The 20359-nt window shown below is 30.7% G+C and overlaps 1 protein-coding gene across 3 annotated transcripts in view; it reads right to left on the bottom strand.

The window, feature by feature from the left end:
• Window positions 1-1468: 1468 nt before the first annotated feature.
• Window positions 1469-20359, bottom strand: part of LOC130897906 (RNA binding protein fox-1 homolog 1-like) — an 82858-nt gene continuing 63967 nt past the window's right edge. For all 3 annotated transcript variants that reach the window (XM_057806855.1, XM_057806857.1, XM_057806856.1), the window contains 4 exons: window positions 11990-12044; window positions 10683-10942; window positions 9680-9901; window positions 1469-9619 (listed from right to left, as the gene is read on the bottom strand). In XM_057806855.1, the coding sequence (XP_057662838.1) occupies window positions 9575-9619; window positions 9680-9901; window positions 10683-10942; window positions 11990-12044 (582 nt within the window). In that variant the 3' untranslated portion in view covers window positions 1469-9574. The remainder of the gene's footprint in view (window positions 9620-9679; window positions 9902-10682; window positions 10943-11989; window positions 12045-20359) is intronic.

Below are 20359 nucleotides of genomic sequence, written 5' to 3'. Positions count from 1 at the left end.
AATTTGTGACGTCAGAATACAATCTGACAGGTTAGATATAGATAGACGTCCTTTTCTTTGTGTACGAAACCTTGGACGTGGATGACGTCGGTAGATAATTTTATGTTGGTACTACATTGGCGATTCTATTCGTTGGGTTTATAGGTACTGTTCATATTAAGGTTATATATGTATTGTACTGTATTATTTGTATCTTTTTGATTATTATAACAATTATTAATTGTAATGAAAATTTGTTTGGATGAAGTTATGAAAATAAATATCATGTTTTACTATTTGAGTCCATTGATGTTATACAAGATGGTAACATGTTTCGTTGGGGTAATTATTGAAATTATTTGATTTTTTTTTCGATTAGTTTACTATATTTTTTTGATTTTGACATAATGCAACATCGAGGTATATTTTAAGTGAAAAAAATGTATTATACTTGTATCACTGAAGTATTTATATGTAATAGATGATTCTCAGAAAATTTTTTTAAACTTTAATCCTACTAGTTTCGCTATACTTCAACGTATATTTACAAAAACAATTTCTTTGTGTTCAAGTTTTATCAGTTTAATATAATTTTAAATATTTTTGGTTCATCACAGAACGAACTGTATATTACTGGAAAAGTTTCAGCTGCAAAAGATTTTCATTTTCTCATATGCCCCAAGGGGTAATGTAGGGAGTTGCTTAGTTTTTCACAGTTTAAAATATTGTGGATGGAGGTTTTGTCTATTATATAGCAGAATCTGCACGTATCAGGTATTCATTTAGGGAACTGTATTTGTGTTAATTTTCGTAGATAGTTCTTTGGTTATAGTTTACAAGGAGTAACTGTGCCTGTCTCAACCCCTGTAGAATGTTCTAACAACCCACTTTTCTAGTATTTTCTCTATCTTTTATGGAATTTCACCCCTTTTAGTACTTAAATTGTTAGTTTCCAATAATTTTCTAGTATTTTTTAAATGATCCTTTACCATTATCCTAAAAAGGGTTTATTCGCTCTCACTTTAAAAAATCTGTCTGTTTTTTTGTTGATATACATTCGAATATATGCGATTTATTCAGAGTGATATTTGAAAATTGTTATTCTACATTAAGAAAAGGAAGTCTCGGAATATGATCTCAATAGTTTATCGAAAAGGGTGGATTAAAATAATAAAAAAAGATGTGCCAATACAATTTTGTAGATCCGTTATGGAATTTCGCCCCTTTTGGTAACAAAAAACTTGTAAATTGTCAAGTACCAATCATTTTCTAGAATTTTTATTAATTATCCCGTCATATTTTCCCACAAAGGATTTATTCGCCCCCTTCTTTTACAAGTTTGATTGCTATTTGATTTCCTTCTACTCCAGGCTGTCTCGGAACCCATTGAAGGGTTTGCCGCAGTGATTGTTTAATTACTTGAGGAAATGATCTCGTTATACTCAAAATCACACATTTTTAGGGGATATTTTCAAATGAAACACACTTCGCCTTAATTATTTCTCTTTATTTCATATTTTTCACATACACAATCACCAATCATATCACCTGAAAGGAAACTGTCGAATCAAATAAAACAGTTAAATAGTATAAAATAACAATTATTGTTGATGTAACGTTTGAATTTGTGCTTCTCGTGACGTTACGAGTTTTTTGCCATAAGAAAAAAAATAAAATAAAAATAGTTTGAAGGTGTAAAGAAAATGGAATTCCACTTTTTGTTGGGGTGTTACAGGGTGTTGTTTTACTAATTTTTCAATGGAAACAGTAATTTTTTCATTATATGTTAATTTAATAAAAAATTTTCACCGGCAGTGTATCTTATGTTATGTCTAGAAATAAAAATGTTTTCTGAGTGTACTTTATATTCCGTTTTCTTCACACTTTTTTTTCGGTATAAGATCGAATTGATGGGATGATTTGTACGTGTATGGGATATATACAGCGACTAGAGAAAAGTTGGCTTCAATCGATGGGATGTATTTTCAAAATAGAAAAAAAAATTATTGCATTTGTGTACAATTTTAAAAAATAAAAGTAAAATTCCAATAAACTTCAGTTAAAATAAAAATTATCTGTTGAAAGTCCGTTGTTAATGTTGGATACGAAAATAAACGAGTCAATGTCACAAAAAAAAACTACACTAAGAAGTATGAATCCTTATAAAAGTCCACGATATAAAATTATTTAGTGAATTACGTTTAGACAGTTATATACAAAAAAGTGATATTTGACAAATGACAGCCAGTCAATAAAAAGTCTAACTATTAATAATTTTGAAAAAAAAGGAAACATTGTCATTCTACACTAAGATAAATCAACGTTTGTAAAAGATACGGATATGAAATGTTTATGAAATTTATATAAATAAATATTTGACAAATGACATGTTGTATTGACAGTTCTATATAGAAAAGGTTTGACAAATGACAGGCTGTCAGCTGTATAAATTAAAGTATCGTGACAGAAATATACTCGAAAAACAATAGGAAATTGTGATTCTACACTAAGAAAAAAAATTTACGAGTGTCTCTCCACAATTTAAAATAGAAAAGGATTTTTGGCAAAGGGGAATCTAAAGATTTTCAGAATTTGATATCATAATAAAAGATTTTTGACAAGGTTGTCTACACTAAGAAAAAGAGAATTATGCATATATCCGGGTTGCGAAATTGTGTCAAAAAGCGTATAAAATTGAGATTTTTGACAGTTTTATGAGAAATCGATGATTTTCGACAGAATCGACAGGCTGTCAAACAAAATATTTTTGTAAATATGCGTTCAAATACATCGGATTCAATCGAGATGAAATTTGCCTTGAATGACAATATAAAACTGTTGTTATTCTACACTAAGAAAAAGATAATGTTGCAAAGTTTCAATAATATGTTTTAAATATCGAAAAGAGCAGAAAAAAATGATAAAAAACAGACTTTTCTCGATCCCTTATCGATTTTCACCCCCTTTAGTACCGAAAAAGCACGTAAATCGTTTTAATTTCCATTATCCAACAAGACAAAAGACTTTTATCGGTAAATTTAGAAGAAAAAAATTCGCGAAAACACATCCGTTCAACATCACACGAAAAACAACGAATCACTGAAAAGAAAAAAAAAATGAACTGTACATATACCTAGAGAGCTAAACGGTAGATTTCGATATGTAATGCGGACATAATTCGTCCACCTAAAAGTAAGAGTATCAAAATATAGATAATCAAAAACAAATTACAATAAAACACTAAAAAAAATTTGTTGGTTTCCGATACACTTATACCTTTCGGGTATCACTTTCCACGTTTCCGGAAAGTCAAAATATTTTACGTCTACCAGTCAGAAAACTAAACTAAATCAATAACATTTATAATATCAATGTATTTGTCGAATATTCAACCTAAACCTAGAGAAATTGTGTCGAAATTGATGACCGATCGATTTTTTATTAAATATCTGCACTGAAAAAATCGATTTTTAAACATTCCATCGTACTACAACAAGTAGATGAACAACTACAAGTGGAAGTAACCAAAAAGAAGATAAAACGACAAATAAAAGAAGAATATAAGAATGAAGAAGCTAAAGCAGTTATACGGAACATTAAATTGGGTAAAAGTAGAAGAAGAAGACGGAACAGCACAAGGAATTAACAAAAAACCGGAAGAGAAACTAATAAAGAAGAAGAAAAAGTCGAAAAACAAAAGAAAATAGTATCAGGCTTAAAAACAGACTTGAAAATTGGAAATGGAAAGACACAAAGTTATACGAACAACGGAAGAAGCCACACAAAACATGGAAACAGAAGAATCAAGTAAAGAAGAAGAGAAATGATGGTAGAATTTGTGAAGAAGAAGAAGAAGAAGAAGAAATAGAATCGATCAACAAAATGTGTAAATGTATGTAAATTTGATGTGAATCCGTGAAGGGGGATAAAATGTGGTGGTACGATAAGAAATAAAGAAAGAGGAAGTGGAATGAACAGTTAAAGTGTGAGAAGTAGGCGAAGAAGAAGAATTTATCGAATAGCCAGAAAATAAAACGGGAAAATCACAGTAAAAGATGGAGTAGCAGTTGGACATTTCCATTACAGTTATTTAATTAAAGCTTCGGTCGAAATTTATTATTCGAAACTGAACGAAATACACGGTGTTGTCAAACTATAGCTACAATGAACATCCTACGAGTAATAATTGGCTCACTTTTCAATATTTATATATATATACACGATATTGAAATTGGAGGACATGATAAAATTGCTTTTACGTGAGATTCTAAGACGTTATTTAATATTTCGGTCATAATATGGCATCTTTTTTTGCATAACATCCTTATAAATATTCACAGAACGATAAATATCAAGGGGTTGGTTTTAATATCTCCGTTTTCTGAAATATATATTTCAGAAATCAAAATTAAATGTGAAATATCTTAATTTGTGATGTATTAGTTTTAGGTAAATTTATTACAACTGGCAACGTTGCTTATTTTATATTGAATTCGAGAATGGTCCGAACTGAAATTGTGATCAAATATGTATTGTTCGATTTAATTTAATTAACAATGTTTTTTTAAATTTCAAGAAATTTCCTCCCAATTTTTTTTTATTTATATTTTTGAGAAAAAAAAAATGATTTTTTGTTAAAAATTACTAGAATTTTCAATGTGATCGTTAGATATTGAATTTTGTTTCGGTCGTATACAAGGTTCGTCGAAAAAATTATTTTTACAAAGTCTAACTTTATACTTTGTTAAATAATTTTATCAAAAATATAATAATTAAAAAACTTTTTAATGTAAAATTTATCAATTAAGTATTTAAACGTAGTTTTGAACATTTTTTTAAACTTATGATGGATAATATCGTTATTTATAAATTTGTATTTTTTAACAATCCTCGTATACGACTGGGAAAAAATTAATATTTGTTGATTGTTTTTTCGTTTTTATAAGTTTTAGAACCTTTTATCACGATTAATTTTTGTTTCTAAACATTATAACTAATGATTCCAATTTAGGAGGACATACTGTATATCCCACTAAGTTGAGATCACATAAAAAACATTTTTTATCATTATTTTCATGAAACTAAAGTTATTTTCGATGAAAAATTCGAAAATTTTTAATAGAACCAATTTTTTATCCTGTCGTATACGAGGTTCGTTAAAAAAGTTGCAATTTAATCAAGTTACTTCATAATTAATAATAACAATGATGATTATTAAAAAAATGATGAAATTAGCGTCAAATATGTTATCAAAATCGTTCATATTTTCAATTAACTTAATTAACAAGGTATATAGGTGAGCTTGGGAAATTAATTTTTCGACGAGCCTCGTATACCACTGGAAAAAAATTTGTTATATTTCAAATTTTGGATTTTTTTATCGAAAATATCTTCAGTTTCAAGAGAATAATTATAAAAAAGGTTTTTTATGTGATCTCAACTTAGTGGGATATACAGTATGTCCTCCTAAATTGGAATCATTAATTATAATGTTTAGAAACAAAAAATAATCGTGATAAAGGTTCTAAAACTTATAAAAACGAATAAACAATCAATTAATATTAATTTTTTTCCAGTCGTATACGAGGTTTGTTAAAAAAAGCAGTTTTTTCATAATTAATAATATCAACAATCATTTTTTTACATAATAATTTCTGATATAATTAATTATGAAGAAACTTGATTAAATTTCATTTTTTTATAACTTTTAGAACCTTTTATCACGATTATTTTTTTTTCTAAACATTATAATTAAAATGTTTTCCATATAATTTCAATTTAGGAGGACATACTGTATATGTCCCTAAGTTGAGATCACATAAAAAACATTTTTTATCATTATTCTCATGAAACTGAAGATATTTTCGATAAAAAATTCCAAAATTTGAAATATAACCAATTTTCTTTTTCAATCGTATACAAGGTTCGTCGAAAAATGAAATTTACTAATAAGTTAAATTTTGTATAGTTGATAATATTGAAAATTGTTAATAAATTTATTATTAAGAATAAAAATTTCATGCAGTTAAATCCATCTATTTTGAAAAAAAAAAAATTACAATCACCTCAAAATTAATATAATAATTCTAAATAGAAAAATTACTATAAAGAACCTAATTTTCGATAAAGATGGTTTTAATTACATAAATTTTATCTCTAATCATTTTTTAAACAACAATTATCGATATTACTCAATATAAAGATACTTTATGTTTAATCGGAATTCATATTTTCGAACAAACCTCGTATATAAAATTTGATATTAGTCATCAGAAACGCATAGAACACAAAATGGAATTCGATTTGGCCCTGGCCGAGGATAATTTGAAAAACAAAAACAAAGTAAAAGTATACAGGGTACGTAGAAATGAAAAATGAAAAATTATAATTTGAAAACATGATAGGGAGGGAAAAAAACATTTAATTAACGAAATAATTCTAGAAATGAAACAGTTGAAATACAAGATTTGTAAATGATGAAAAAAATCATCAGAAATGACCAGGAAAATAAAAATTTAGCAGAAAGAGGAAATTGGAAAGAAGAAGAAAACGTAGAATTGAATCGGGTTTAGACTGGGCTTAAAAGAAGAAAAAAAAAGTAACAGAATATGATACAAGGGGACATAGAAATAAATATAATTGGGGAAATTGGAGTATAAAAACAAAATGGAGGGGAAAAAAATAAAAAAAAATTGTTAACGTCGATAAATGGATTTAAATGAAATTGAAAAATTTGATTATCCCAATTTGAGTTCGATTTAATTAAAAATATTAATTATTCACTAATTTATACAAGAGATTAAAACGCCCTCTATTCCTATAAAGTAAATTATAACAAGATTCAAAGCATCATTAGAGATTATCGCCTAGATCAGAATCCGTATGAAAATTCACAAAAAAAATATCAAAAAATTTGAGATTCTGATTTAGATCTAAGAAAAATCCTAATTTTTGTGGTCCCTGTACAAAAAACAGTGGTCCACAATGATAATTCAATATCAAATACATCGTTTTTAATATTTTTCCCAATATTTATTAGCAGTTGACTGTTTTTTCAGTGTATTTACAGAAATGTCTTTTTTATTCTTCTCTTTTACATAAAAATTTATTCATGTCGAATCTTTCGACTGTCAAAGTTAGGGAATTTTGATTCGAATTTAGGGGATTTTAAAATAAGTATCAGCTGATTGACATTACTCATTTTAGGTTATCAAAAAATTAACAAATCAGGGGGAAAAATGTCAGTAAATTGGTATCACTGGTTTGACATGTGTCAATTTGACAGTTTTAGAAGAAAACATTTCAATTGGTTGGCACGATTCATTCGATGATACCAACAAAATAATAGACTCGAACAAGTATAGGGAAAAACATGTCAGTTGATTGGTATCACCGATTTGACATATGTCAATTTGACAGATTTAGAGGAAACAGGATTTTAGCAGGTTGGCATCGTTAATTCAGTTGCACCAATAAGATGAATTACACAACAAGCACGGAGAAAAATATTTCAATTGGTTGGTATTACTGATTCAAATAAGTTGGTTTTACAAATGTGACATGTGACATTTCAGCTGTCTTGAGGAGTAAAATTTCAGCTGATTGGTGCTACTGATTAAAAACTGTCAAATTGACAAGTGACTTGAACAGTTTTAGTGGAAAACATTCTAATTAGTTGGTATTACCGAATCCAAGTTATGGATTTGACAAGTGACATCGAAAAATGACAATTTAACTGTATAAGGGGGAAAACATGTCAGCTGGTTGGTAATAATGATTTAAAAATGTCGATTTGACAAGTGACTTGAACAGTTTTAGTGGAAAACATTCTAATTAGTTGGTATTACTGAATCCAAGTTATGGATTTGACAAGTGACATTGAAAAATGACAATTTAACTGTATAAGGGGGAAAACATGTCAGCTGGTTGGTAATAATGATTTAAAAATGTCGATTTGACAAGTGACTTGAACAGTTTTAGTGGAAAACATTCTAATTAGTTGGTATTACTGAATCCAAGTTATGAATTTGACAAGTGACATCGAAAAATGACAATTTAACTGTATAAGGGGGAAAACATGTCAGCTGGTTAGTATCACCGATTTGACATATGTCAATTTGACAGATTTAGAGGAAACAGGATTTTAGCAGGTTGGCATCGTTAATTCAGTTGCACCAATAAGATGAATTACACAACAAGCACGGAGAAAAATATTTCAATTGGTTGGTATTACTGATTCAAATAAGTTGGTTTTACAAATGTGACATGTGACATTTCAGCTGTCTTGAGGAGTAAAATTTCAGCTGATTGGTGCTACTGATTAAAAACTGTCAAATTGACAAGTGACTTGAACAGTTTTAGTGGAAAACATTCTAATTAGTTGGTATTGTTGAATCCAAGTTATGAATTTGACAAGTGGTATTGAAAAATGACAATTTAACTGTATAAGGGGGAAAACATGTCAGCTGGTTGGTAATAATGATTTAAAAATGTCGATTTGACAAGTGACTTGAACAGTTTTAGTGGAAAACATTCTAATTAGTTGGTATTACCGAATCCAAGTTATGGATTTGACAAGTGACATCGAAAAATGACAATTTAACTTTATAAGGGGGAAAACATGTCAGCTGGTTGGTAATAATGATTTAAAAATGTCGATTTGACAAGTGAATTGAACAGTTTTAGTGGAAAACATTCTAATTAGTTGGTATTACTGAATCCAAGTTATGAATTTGACAAGTGACATCGAAAAATGACAATTTAACTGTATAAGGGGGAAAACATGTCAGCTGGTTGGTAATAATGATTTAAAAATGTCGATTTGACAAGTGACTTGAACAGTTTTAGTGGAAAACATTCTAATTAGTTGGTATTACCGAATCCAAGTTATGGATTTGACAAGTGACATCGAAAAATGACAATTTAACTGTATAAGGGGGAAAACATGTCAGCTGGTTGGTAATAATGATTTAAAAATGTCGATTTGACAAGTGAATTGAACAGTTTTAGTGGAAAACATTCTAATTAGTTGGTATTACTGAATCCAAGTTATGAATTTGACAAGTGACATCGAAAAATGACAATTTAACTGTATAAGGGGGAAAACATGTCAGTTGGTTGATAATAATGATTTAAAAATGTCGATTTGACAAGTGAATTGAACAGTTTTAGTGGAAAACATTCTAATTAGTTGGTATTGTTGAATCCAAGTTATAAATTTGACAAGTGACATTGAAATGCGACAAATTTGACAAGTGACTCGAACGAGATTGGGAAAAATAATTAAAAGATACGTTTGACATCGAATTTAGCGAGTATAAGTGTACGGAAAATCCTAATTAAATCTTAACGCTTAATAATAGAGAGCTGGGTTAGCTTTTTTTGGGCTATCACAAGGGTTTTTACATTAGTGAGTTTTCTTTTTTACTTTCAGCTCTTTGGCTCTTATATTCCTTATTCAAATCTTAAAATCATATATTTATATATATATATTTTCATTTATTTGTTTTTGTGCTGCATTGTGCTACGTACACAAGACGATTAACGTTTATTTTGAGTATTTAGGGTGGTAGGCCCAACGGAGCTGCTGATATGTTTAGTAGGGCGTGAAACGGTTGTAACCACTACGATACACAGCGGCCTAGAAATAAACAACAAACGTTATCGATCGAAACAATATATATTCAATGTTATTATTTACCCCATATCCAGCCATCGGTCCGATTCCGTGTCCCAAATAAGGATCCGCGTAATCTCTACCGTATCCTGCGACCGCGTATCCGGCGACGGGTTGAGCAGCGGCCGCCGCTCCGTATCTCGCCGCGACCGCCGTATACGTCGCCGCTGCCGCGTAACTAGCCTGTTGGGCGGTCGAGAGGGGAGTTTTGAGTAAAGGTGTCGCCGCCGCCGCAGCTGCCGCCGCCTATATTTCAAATACACTTTTTACTAACCCATCACAACGGACTGTCTGTCGTAAATTCGTACCTAACCTAAAGATTTTTAGACACTGAACATATTCGGGATTGAATATTGAATATTTAGTCTCTGAAGACGATAAGTTGATAATCGAAACGTAGTGGTAGCGTTAAAAGTTTGTTCAGTACGAATATCAACAACGATTTTATAAATTTCAATTCGCATATGACTTTAGAGCGAGATAAATCATTTTATACGGTGCAGTTTACGAAATTTAAATTTAGCGATGTTCATGAATGAATTGTACTACGTAGACATCCTCATAAACCATTTAAAGGTTAGAAATTGACAATCGACAACCTAAAAAACGCGCCTACATTCTAATTAATCGGTTAGGTTAGGTTCGAAGTTATGAATTTGACAAGTGACGTTGAAAAGTGACAATTTAACTATATAAAGGGAAAAATATGTCAGCTGGTTGGTAATACTGATTTAAAAATGTCGATTTGACAAGTGAATTTAACAGTTTTAGTGGAAAACATTCTAATTGGTTGGTATTACTAAATCGAAGTTATGAATTTGACAAGTGACGTTGAAAAGTGACAATTGAAATGTATAAAGGGAAAAACATGTCAGCTGGTTGGTAGTCGATGGAAAACACAACAATTAGGGCACTTAAAAAGTAATACAAGATATTGAGTATAGTTTTTTTAGGAATTTATTAAGTTTTCACTATAAAAAACTTGAAAATTATTATTTTATATTTGAAAATTTCGATTCGTACTTACTTGCAGTCTTGTATAATTTGGATCGGCAGCATGGGCAGCTAGGAATGGATCGTAGTAAACACCGCCATCTACCGGTAGAGTATTGATAACGGGAGTGTATCCGTGGAGAGAGCCGGCTGTTAATGGAGTGGGGTGTCTGGCGAAAGCCGCAGCGGCCGCGGCCGCCGCCGCCGCTGTAGGATACGCCGCGCGGGCTCTGCCGCGCTGAAGAGCGGCTACGCCTGCGCGTAACGTCGCGTCCGACCATTGTATGACTGGTACTAAAGAATACGGCGTATTATTTACTAAAATCATTTCAATAAATGAAATTATGGCATTAAACGGTATTAAAAAATCATGATGCAGATTGGTTCAAATTAAAATCAAATTGTCGGTACTCGAGAAATAAATACGCGCCAACTAAGGTAGAAGTAGATCCGCGTATTGTCAAACTTGGCGTTCAAAATGGCCGAAATTTCAATGTGTAATTCTCTCGGCGCATGCGCAAATATCATAAAATTATATTGATGAGTACTGACATCTGACAAGTGACGTTGAAAAGTGACAATTGAACTGTATAAAGGGAAAAACATGTCAGCTGATTGGTAATAATGATTTAAAAATGTCGATTTGACAAGTGACTTGAAGAATTTTAGTGAAAAACATTCTAATTAGTTGGTATTACTGAATCGAAGTTATGAATATGACAAGTGACGTTGAAAAGTGACAATTTAACTGTATAAGGGGGATAACATGTCAGCTGGTTGGTAATTCTTTGAAATTCCACCTGGAATCACACCCGCGGATAATGCTACGGAGGTGGTTCAATTATAAACGAGAATTTTGCTATAAAAAATTTATTATGTTACAAAGCTGACATTTTGTACAGTTTTTCTAGATCTCTTTTGTCACCTTTCCGTCTTTTGGAAAACATTGACATCAATTTTGACCAAAAAACGAATAATGAGTAAAAGTACACTAAAAAGTGAGGTTACGTGGTGTTGGGATATTCTCTATGCTTTGTAACAGCCCAATCTAACGTCCAGTGCATTTGACACTGAATTTTTCGCGCGTTTTTATAAAAAAATTCCGATTTATATTCGACTCACCCTCGTAATATAAATACGAGTGGAGTACGACGATTTCCAGGATGCGCGCGCAACTTCTTCATAGTCGGCTGGTCAAATTGAGATCGATATTTCGAATGATCGATACTTACTATCATTTGACGTATTATTTATAGAAAAAAAAACCAAAATAACCTTGAAATTTTCGAAATTCTCGTGAAACGTATCATTATAATTTATTTATATTTTTTTGAATCTTACCTGTAGGTAAAGTCGGAGGTTTTTTGGTTTGTACTCTAGCAGTTGCGTTATTTACCTAAACGTACGTGAAAATTGATAATTATTAGAAAAAATTAGACGCGCAGTCTATTGGAATCAATCGTTTCAATTATAGAATCATCAGAAACAATCAATTCCATTCCAAATTCATTTTTGTAACGCAAAAAAAACATTTGAAATTGAGAAGTTTTTATATTGATTACGTAAAGAAAATCGATTACTAATCGATTAATATAGTATCGAATTATCAAACTAACAAAACAAAAGAATAGGAATCGTTACAGGGACGTACTTTCAAACGAATTTGATGGAACCACAGAACTAAACTTTTTTTTATCCGATATTTGTACTGAAAAATAAGGGAAAAGTGACAGGTAACAAAATCTGGCGAATAATGGGGCTAGTTTCGTGTTTGGTCATAAAATCAAGATGTAATGTAGGCGTATTATCGCGGTGAAACATCCATGAATTGATTACCCAAAAATCTAGACCCAAAACGACCAAGTGGTATTTGCCCTTTGCATTTTGGATTATTATTATTACACAATTTTCGTCTTTAATGACCCAGCGATCAAAAAAAAAACAAATTATTTAGAAATGAATAAGATGGAAGTAACTAATCTTAGGGAGCATAAACCTTCAACATTTTCGATAAAATCGAAAGAAAAAATAGTTGAATAGTCATGAACGCGGAATTGCTGTGGTTCCTTATTGTTATTGCTTTCAGTTAAATAACTTAGTTCGTTACAACGATTGGACTACAATTATTATAATTTTTATCATTTTATACTTAGTTTTATATTTTTAACGTATTGATGACTGTTTGATCTTTTCGCCAAAGATTGAGATGTCTGTACTATGTTTAAAAAAAATTTATTCTCATAAAAACGATGTATTAATTATGAAATCTAGTGGGTTGAGACATTTGGAAAAAAAGATAAAAAATTGCTTAATTTGGAACCTCAACTTTTTGAATTTTAAATTAGAAAATTGCTTAATTTGGAACTTCAACTTTTTGGAGATTTTTTGAATTATAATGTAGAAAATTGATTATTTTCGAATTTCCAAGCTTTTGGAAAAGAATTTTTGAATTATAATGTAGAAAATTGATTATTTTCGAATTTCCAAGCTTTTGGAAAAGAATTTTTGAATTATAATGTAGAAAATTGATTATTTTCGAATTTCCAAGCTTTTGGAAAAGAATTTTTGAATTATAATGTAGAAAATTGATTATTTTCGAATTTCCAAGCTTTTGGAAAAGAATTTTTGAATTATAAGGTAGAAAATTGATTATTTTCGAATTTCCAAGCTTTTGGAAAAGAATTTTTGAATTATAAGGTAGAAAATTGATTATTTTCGAATTTCCAAGCTTTTGGAGAAGAATTTTTGAATTATAATGTAGAAAATTGATTATTTTCGAATTTCCAAGCTTTTGGAAAAGAATTTTTGAATTATAATGTAGAAAATTGATTATTTTCGAATTTCCAAGCTTTTGGAAAAGAATTTTTGAATTATAATGTAGAAAATTGATTATTTTCGAATTTCCAAGCTTTTGGAAAAGAATTTTTGAATTATAATGTAGAAAATTGATTATTTTCGAATTTCCAAGCTTTTGGAAAAGAATTTTTGAATTATAATGTAGAAAATTGATTATTTTCGAATTTCCAAGCTTTTGGAAAAGAATTTTTGAATTATAATGTAGAAAATTGATTATTTTCGAATTTCCAAGCTTTTGGAAAAGAATTTTTGAATTATAATGTAGAAAATTGATTATTTTCGAATTTCCAAGCTTTTGGAAAAGAATTTTTGAATTATAATGTAGAAAATTGATTATTTTCGAATTTCCAAGCTTTTGGAAAAGAATTTTTGAATTATAATGTAGAAAATTGATTATTTTCGAATTTCCAAGCTTTTGGAAAAGAATTTTTGAATTATAATGTAGAAAATTGATTATTTTCGAATTTCCAAGCTTTTGGAAAAGAATTTTTGAATTATAATGTAGAAAATTGATTATTTTCGAATTTCCAAGCTTTTGGAGAAGAATTTTTGAATTATAAGGTAGAAAATTGATTATTTTCGAATTTCCAAGCTTTTGGAAAAGAATTTTTGAATTATAAGGTAGAAAATTGATTATTTTCGAATTTCCAAGCTTTTGGAAAAGAATTTTTGAATTATAATGTAGAAAATTGATTATTTTCGAATTTCCAAGCTTTTGGAAAAGAATTTTTGAATTATAATGTAGAAAATTGATTATTTTCGAATTTCCAAGCTTTTGGAAAAGAATTTTTGAATTATAATGTAGAAAATTGATTATTTTCGAATTTCCAAGCTTTTGGAGAAGAATTTTTGAATTATAAGGTAAAAAATGATTATTTTCGAATTTCCAAGCTTTTGGAAAAGAATTTTTGAATTATAGGGCAAAAAATTACTTATTTTGGAACTTCAGCCTTTTGGAGAAGAATTTTTGAATCACAGAAAATCAAAATTAATTATAGTAATCGATAATCAAACTCTACGATTAGAACATGTGAAAAAAACGAATTTTCTATATTTCCAAACGTTTTTTTTGTTCTCTCTGTTTGATGCGTACAAATGAATTCGGTTTACATTATGAATATTTTGAGCGTCGATACGGTCGCGTATTCTTTTACCAAAATTATTAATCGCTCAACTTTTAACACGGATTTCAAATTCGATATGAGGTATTTTGTAAACAGACTTTATTAATAGGTTGAACGTCTGCCAAAAAACTCAAATTTATGAGATACACAAAAGCCAATAATCCGAGAAGTATTTCTGGTATTATAATTTTCGCGAAACGATCTTATTTATATTTTATAATAATAAAAGAACATTACTCGGACACCAAATTATCGACACTCAAAAAAATTTTCATTACGTCATAGGAAACGATACGAATCGCTTGGAATAATTCCTAGAACGACAAAAATTATCGTTTTCCATGAGTTACTCGATAATTGTTTCGCTGTTAATAATCGATTCGATCATTTTTCGACATATTTGACCTACAAACAAAACTCGATATAAAAACAAACAGATTCAATCGGAAAAACACGATCAGTTATCAGTTAGAGCTTCACAGTGTCCCACTAGGGGTCCGGATGTATTCATCAGACCTAAATACGGGATCAAATGATGTACACTTGCAGTTAGAAACTTAATGGGGCGTTTTAGATGTCAGTCGGCGTTATGCTACGGCCTCGTAAACGTTATCGATCCTCCCGCCGAGTGCGATTCGTTTCCTACAGGATAGTGGTGCGGAGAATGAATCGTGTGTATGGGGGAAACTTCATGAGCGACGGTGTGGAAAGTTTCTGTTGCAAAATGGTCAATTTTTTGACTTTAAACTTCCATGTTGTGAAAACTAGGAAGTGTATTGATGAAACTTGGAAATATATGTATCAATGAACAATTTTCAAGGTAATTGGTGTGTAATTTGAAAGAAGAACTTTATGGAACGACCCACAAGATCCCCACAGCTGGAAAACTCGAATTTATAAAATCGAATTATTATTAACAGTAAAACAACTATCTCAGGAATATTATTATCATTTTCATTATTTAATTGTCTGGTATTTTGTTTATTATACGTTGACGTTCATTTATCCATCGAAAAAATTATACAGGGTAGAAAAAATCGATTGAATCGACACCCCTGCAATCGTAAGTCGCTGGCAAACAAACTGGAAAGGCGATTCCGTTCGCGGAAAGTTTCAAATACTTAAATTGCGGTTCGGGGTTCGAGAAGGGTGCGATCCTCGAGAAAACCCCACAGAAAGAAGTAACCGACAGTTATTAAAGGTTATTTACCTGACCTACAGCAACCAAGCGGCTCCTTTATCGAACAACAAGAATTCCACCTGAAAATGACCTCAACGAGTGACGAAACTTCTACTACAAGGCCAAAATTATGACCATGAGTCGGTCTGTTGTTTCCAGGTTTATCTACGTTACCAAGATTCAAAATCAAGTCCGACAAGAGCTCAGAGAAACGGGAGTAGATGCACAGTCAAAAGAAACCAGTTTACTTTGAGTCTGGGCTTAAATTAACCCCTAGTCCATCGAGCAGGACATCTACGATGGGATTTCCTTCTATTCTCAGACGAAGGCCGAGGAATTTACAAAAGATTTGGAAACCTGGGTTTTGGTTAGGTTTGGCGCGTTTGAAATTAGCCGCGAGAAAGTATCTGAATAAAAAAAGTCCAAAGATATGTGTGCGAAGAGGAGGTCCATGTATTCGGCCACCTAGATCGCCAGATTTGATTCCGTTGGATTTATTTTTACGATTTACGTAAAACGATTATTACCGTTGATATTCGATCGCAGGGTTATAGAAAATGGTAAAAAATAAAGGAAAATAGTATCGAAATTGATAGTTCAAGGTATTTTGTTACGAATTTCCTAAATCAAATGGATTTATTTCCGCGAAAAATTATTTTTAGAACGACAACATTTAATTACGTGAAATTATCCACGTGTAAATCAAAAATTCTATCGAATATAAAGCGTTTTATTTAAAAAATCATAATTTTGATTTTTTTCAATATTTTTGGGACACCCTGTATGGATGTAACGCTTTTTAAATAATGAAAATGATAAACAAAACTACTCAAAATATTATTATCATATTTTTTATTTGAAAATAGTTTTTATTAATATAAATATCGAAAAAAATATATTTGGATCAAAAAAATTGAGTAATTTTTCAATATTTTTATAAATTGAATAATTTCAAAATATCCCTGACAACATTTAAGTCATATTTAAAAAAAATCGGAATTAATTTTAATAAATAAATAAAAAAAAACTTAAATTCTTGTCGGGGATATATAAATTTAAAAATTAATTCACTTAACCTAACTGGGATGGCGCCACAATCTAAAGTCACGAGACTATGACGTCACCCCGCTGGCCTTACCCACTTACCTCCTCGGCTGGCCGAGTAGCATGGGGGTCGGGAGGGGGTACTACCGTGTCATCTTTGCCAAATTTTATCGTTTCGCACCCGAAAAACTCTAGAGGGACAACGTATACAAATTGCAGATAATAGCGGCCATTTTTTTTCGTCGTTTTTTGTATGGTTGTATCTGATTCGTATTGATATTGTACTAGGAGGGGGTAGTACAGATTATTCTCGATTTTATATACACATACCAATGATTTAACCCATAATCGATTATATATACACATACAGCAAAAATCAATTAATTCATCGATTAATAAATATAAATACAAATTAGCGGGAACTGATATATTTTATTTCTCGAAGAAAAAAATTGTTTTATAAACCATTGGTGGGTGAAATTTTGTTTTTTTTTTTTTGATTTTTCTGTACCACTTGGTGAGATGTTGAAGTGGAGAATTGCCAACTCTCAAATTTTTCTTTCTTTTCGTTGATTATTTTTCATTTCGAATAAACCATTAAAAAAAAATAAAAAATATATAGAAATATATATACAAATTGTCCCATATTTGTCATTCTAATCGATCTGTATCTCGATAATTTGACGTTTGACGTTTAACGATATTTTTAACCATTAAAAACTAAATACGATAAAAAATTTTTTTCTCGAATTAATATACGAATTGTAGATTTCAAAATTTATTGAAAAAAAATTGTAACAGTTGCTGTTTTGAATGTTTAACAGGAAGATTTTGAAAAATCATTAAAAATGTTATAAAAAAGTCCTGAATTTTATTTTGAAAAAATATAAAAATAAAGGGTAGTCCAAATGCACGATTTTAATTGGGTAGGACATTTTTTCTATCGATATTTTGAAAATTCAAACACAGAAAGGTACAGATACATTCACGTCCTGGACCTCTGTCTGTCCAATCTCCAGTCTACCATGTCTAAGCCAATAATTCCTGGAGTGGTTTAGGTGAACCCCCCAGGTGTCCACGGAAGACTTAACCAAGCAAATATATCTACAGAAGGTTTATTAAAACCCTGTAAAGGATCTATAAGGACAAGAAGCTTGAAAAACCTTTAGCTCTGAGCTGTCAAGTTTCTGGTCAATTCTGTATCGAGCCCAGCATCTTCAGGGTATGCTTGGGAGGTTCACAGATCAATAGAGTATTTACTCCATGTAAAAACCAACCAGAAGATGGTAAAACCTTTCGCACCCGAGTGATTGGATGGTGTGTGGATATTGATCTTAAATTTTTCTTGGAAAAGACGTGCCTTCGTAGCTTAAACTTTTCCAAAGGAAGGATTGACCTTTTGGACGTTGGGAAGCTAGTCCATGAGCTACGTCTGCTTGTCCAATCTGCAGTCTTCCATGTCTAAGCCAATAATTCCTGGAGTGGTTTAGGTGAAACCCCCCAGGTGTCCACGGAAGACTTAACCAAGCAAATATATCAACAGAAGGTTTATTAGAACCTTGTAAAGGATCAGTAAGGACAAGAAGCTTGAGAAAACTTTAGCTCTAAGCTGTCTGGTCAACTCTAGATCGCCTGTTCTCTTCTGTATTGAGTCGAGCATCTTCAGGGTGTGTTTGGAAGCCGACAAAAATAAACTTGCAGCTTTTTAGTCTTGAAGTTTTTGTGAATTGTTGACAATCGTTTCGTGCCATTTTCAATCGACAAATGTGTCCGCAAATTCTAGATTTGTACGTGCAACAGTTAACACGTTGACTGCCAAGGCAAATTCGAGTTAGTTTGTAGTTGGCAGTCAACGTGTTGATAAAAAAACGATTTCGAATGGGCAAATGATGCATCTACAAAAAATGAGTTAGAGACATCATATTTTTTCGAAAATATAGAGATTCAACAATGGAAATTGGCTCAAAACCGTCCCCCGAGGTTCACCGGGAATCACAGTTTAATCACAATAAAAATTGGGGTGATTTTCGTTTTATTAACAATTAAAATCGAGCGTTAGACTTGAACCACCCTTTAAACACGAAATTTACGTATATAAATATTTGTTTCGTATCATAGTTTCGTGTGGTGTGAGACAATCCGTATATATACATATAAATATTTATTTTTTTTAAATTTTTTATGTTTTAACCTATGGAATGCATCAAAAGCTAAACAATTTAAGGATATAATAATATTCAAACATACATCTACCATGCCAATAGCTTTTTTAGTGCCGAATGTCTCACACATAATTGTAAACATTTAGAAAAAATTAAACTACTTTTCGTGAATGTGAAGCGAATATTCTCAAATTATGAAAGTACTTGTTTATATACAAGATAATTCGTTTATCAATATAAATATTTCGCACGGAAAATAACGAGATTTAAAACCGAAACGCTTGAAAAATAATTCGGCGTATATATCTCGAGAAAATGCGATTCCTAACCTCAATAATTGATAAAATAAAATATAATGTATCGGAGATAATAAAATAATCTATATACATGGTGTTCCGATCCCTTAGTTTCTGAGTTATAGGCATTTAAAGTTCCAAAATCGGAATTTATATTTTCTAAATTGTACATGCGAAAAATTGACGTTTGACAATCCGTAACTTTTACAGGGACAACCTGTACAAACTAAAGATGGCAAAAATCGATTTTTCGATCGATTTTTTAACTAAAAGGTACTCTTTGTTCAACTGGATCAATTTTATGGTTTAGGAGATATGTCGATGTTTAGATCGTTGTACATACCAAGTTAACAATTCGTAACTTTTACAGGGACAACCTGTACAAACTAAAGATGGCAAAAATCGATTTTTCGATCGATTTTTTAACTAAAAGGTACTCTTTGTTCAACTGGATCAATTTTATGGTTTAGGAGATATGTAGATGTTTCGATCGATGTACATACCAAGTTAACAATCCGTAACTTTTACAGGGACAACCTGTACAAACTAAAGATGGCAAAAATCGATTTTTCGATCGATTTTTTAACTAAAAGGTACTCTTTGTTCAACTGGATCAATTTTATGGTTTAGGAGATATGTAGATGTTTCGATCGATGTACATACCAAGTTAACAATCCGTAACTTTTACAGGGACAACCTGTACAAACTAAAGATGGCAAAAATCGATTTTTCGATCGATTTTTTAACTAAAAGGTACTCTTTGTTCAACTGGATCAATTTTATGGTTTAGGAGATATGTAGATGTTTCGATCGATGTACATACCAAGTTAACAATCCGTAACTTTTACAGGGACAACCTGTACAAACTAAAGATGGCAAAAATCGATTTTTCGATCGATTTTTTAACTAAAAGGTACTCTTTGTTCAACTGGATCAATTTTATGGTTTAGGAGATATGTCGATGTTTAGATCGTTGTACATACCAAGTTAACAATTCGTAACTTTTACAGGGACAACCTGTACAAACTAAAGATGGCAAAAATCGATTT

This window comes from Diorhabda carinulata, chromosome 9, assembly GCF_026250575.1.
Source record: "Diorhabda carinulata isolate Delta chromosome 9, icDioCari1.1, whole genome shotgun sequence".
NCBI lineage: Eukaryota > Metazoa > Arthropoda > Insecta > Coleoptera > Chrysomelidae > Diorhabda > Diorhabda carinulata.
This window is presented reverse-complemented; position numbering and strand designations above follow the sequence as displayed.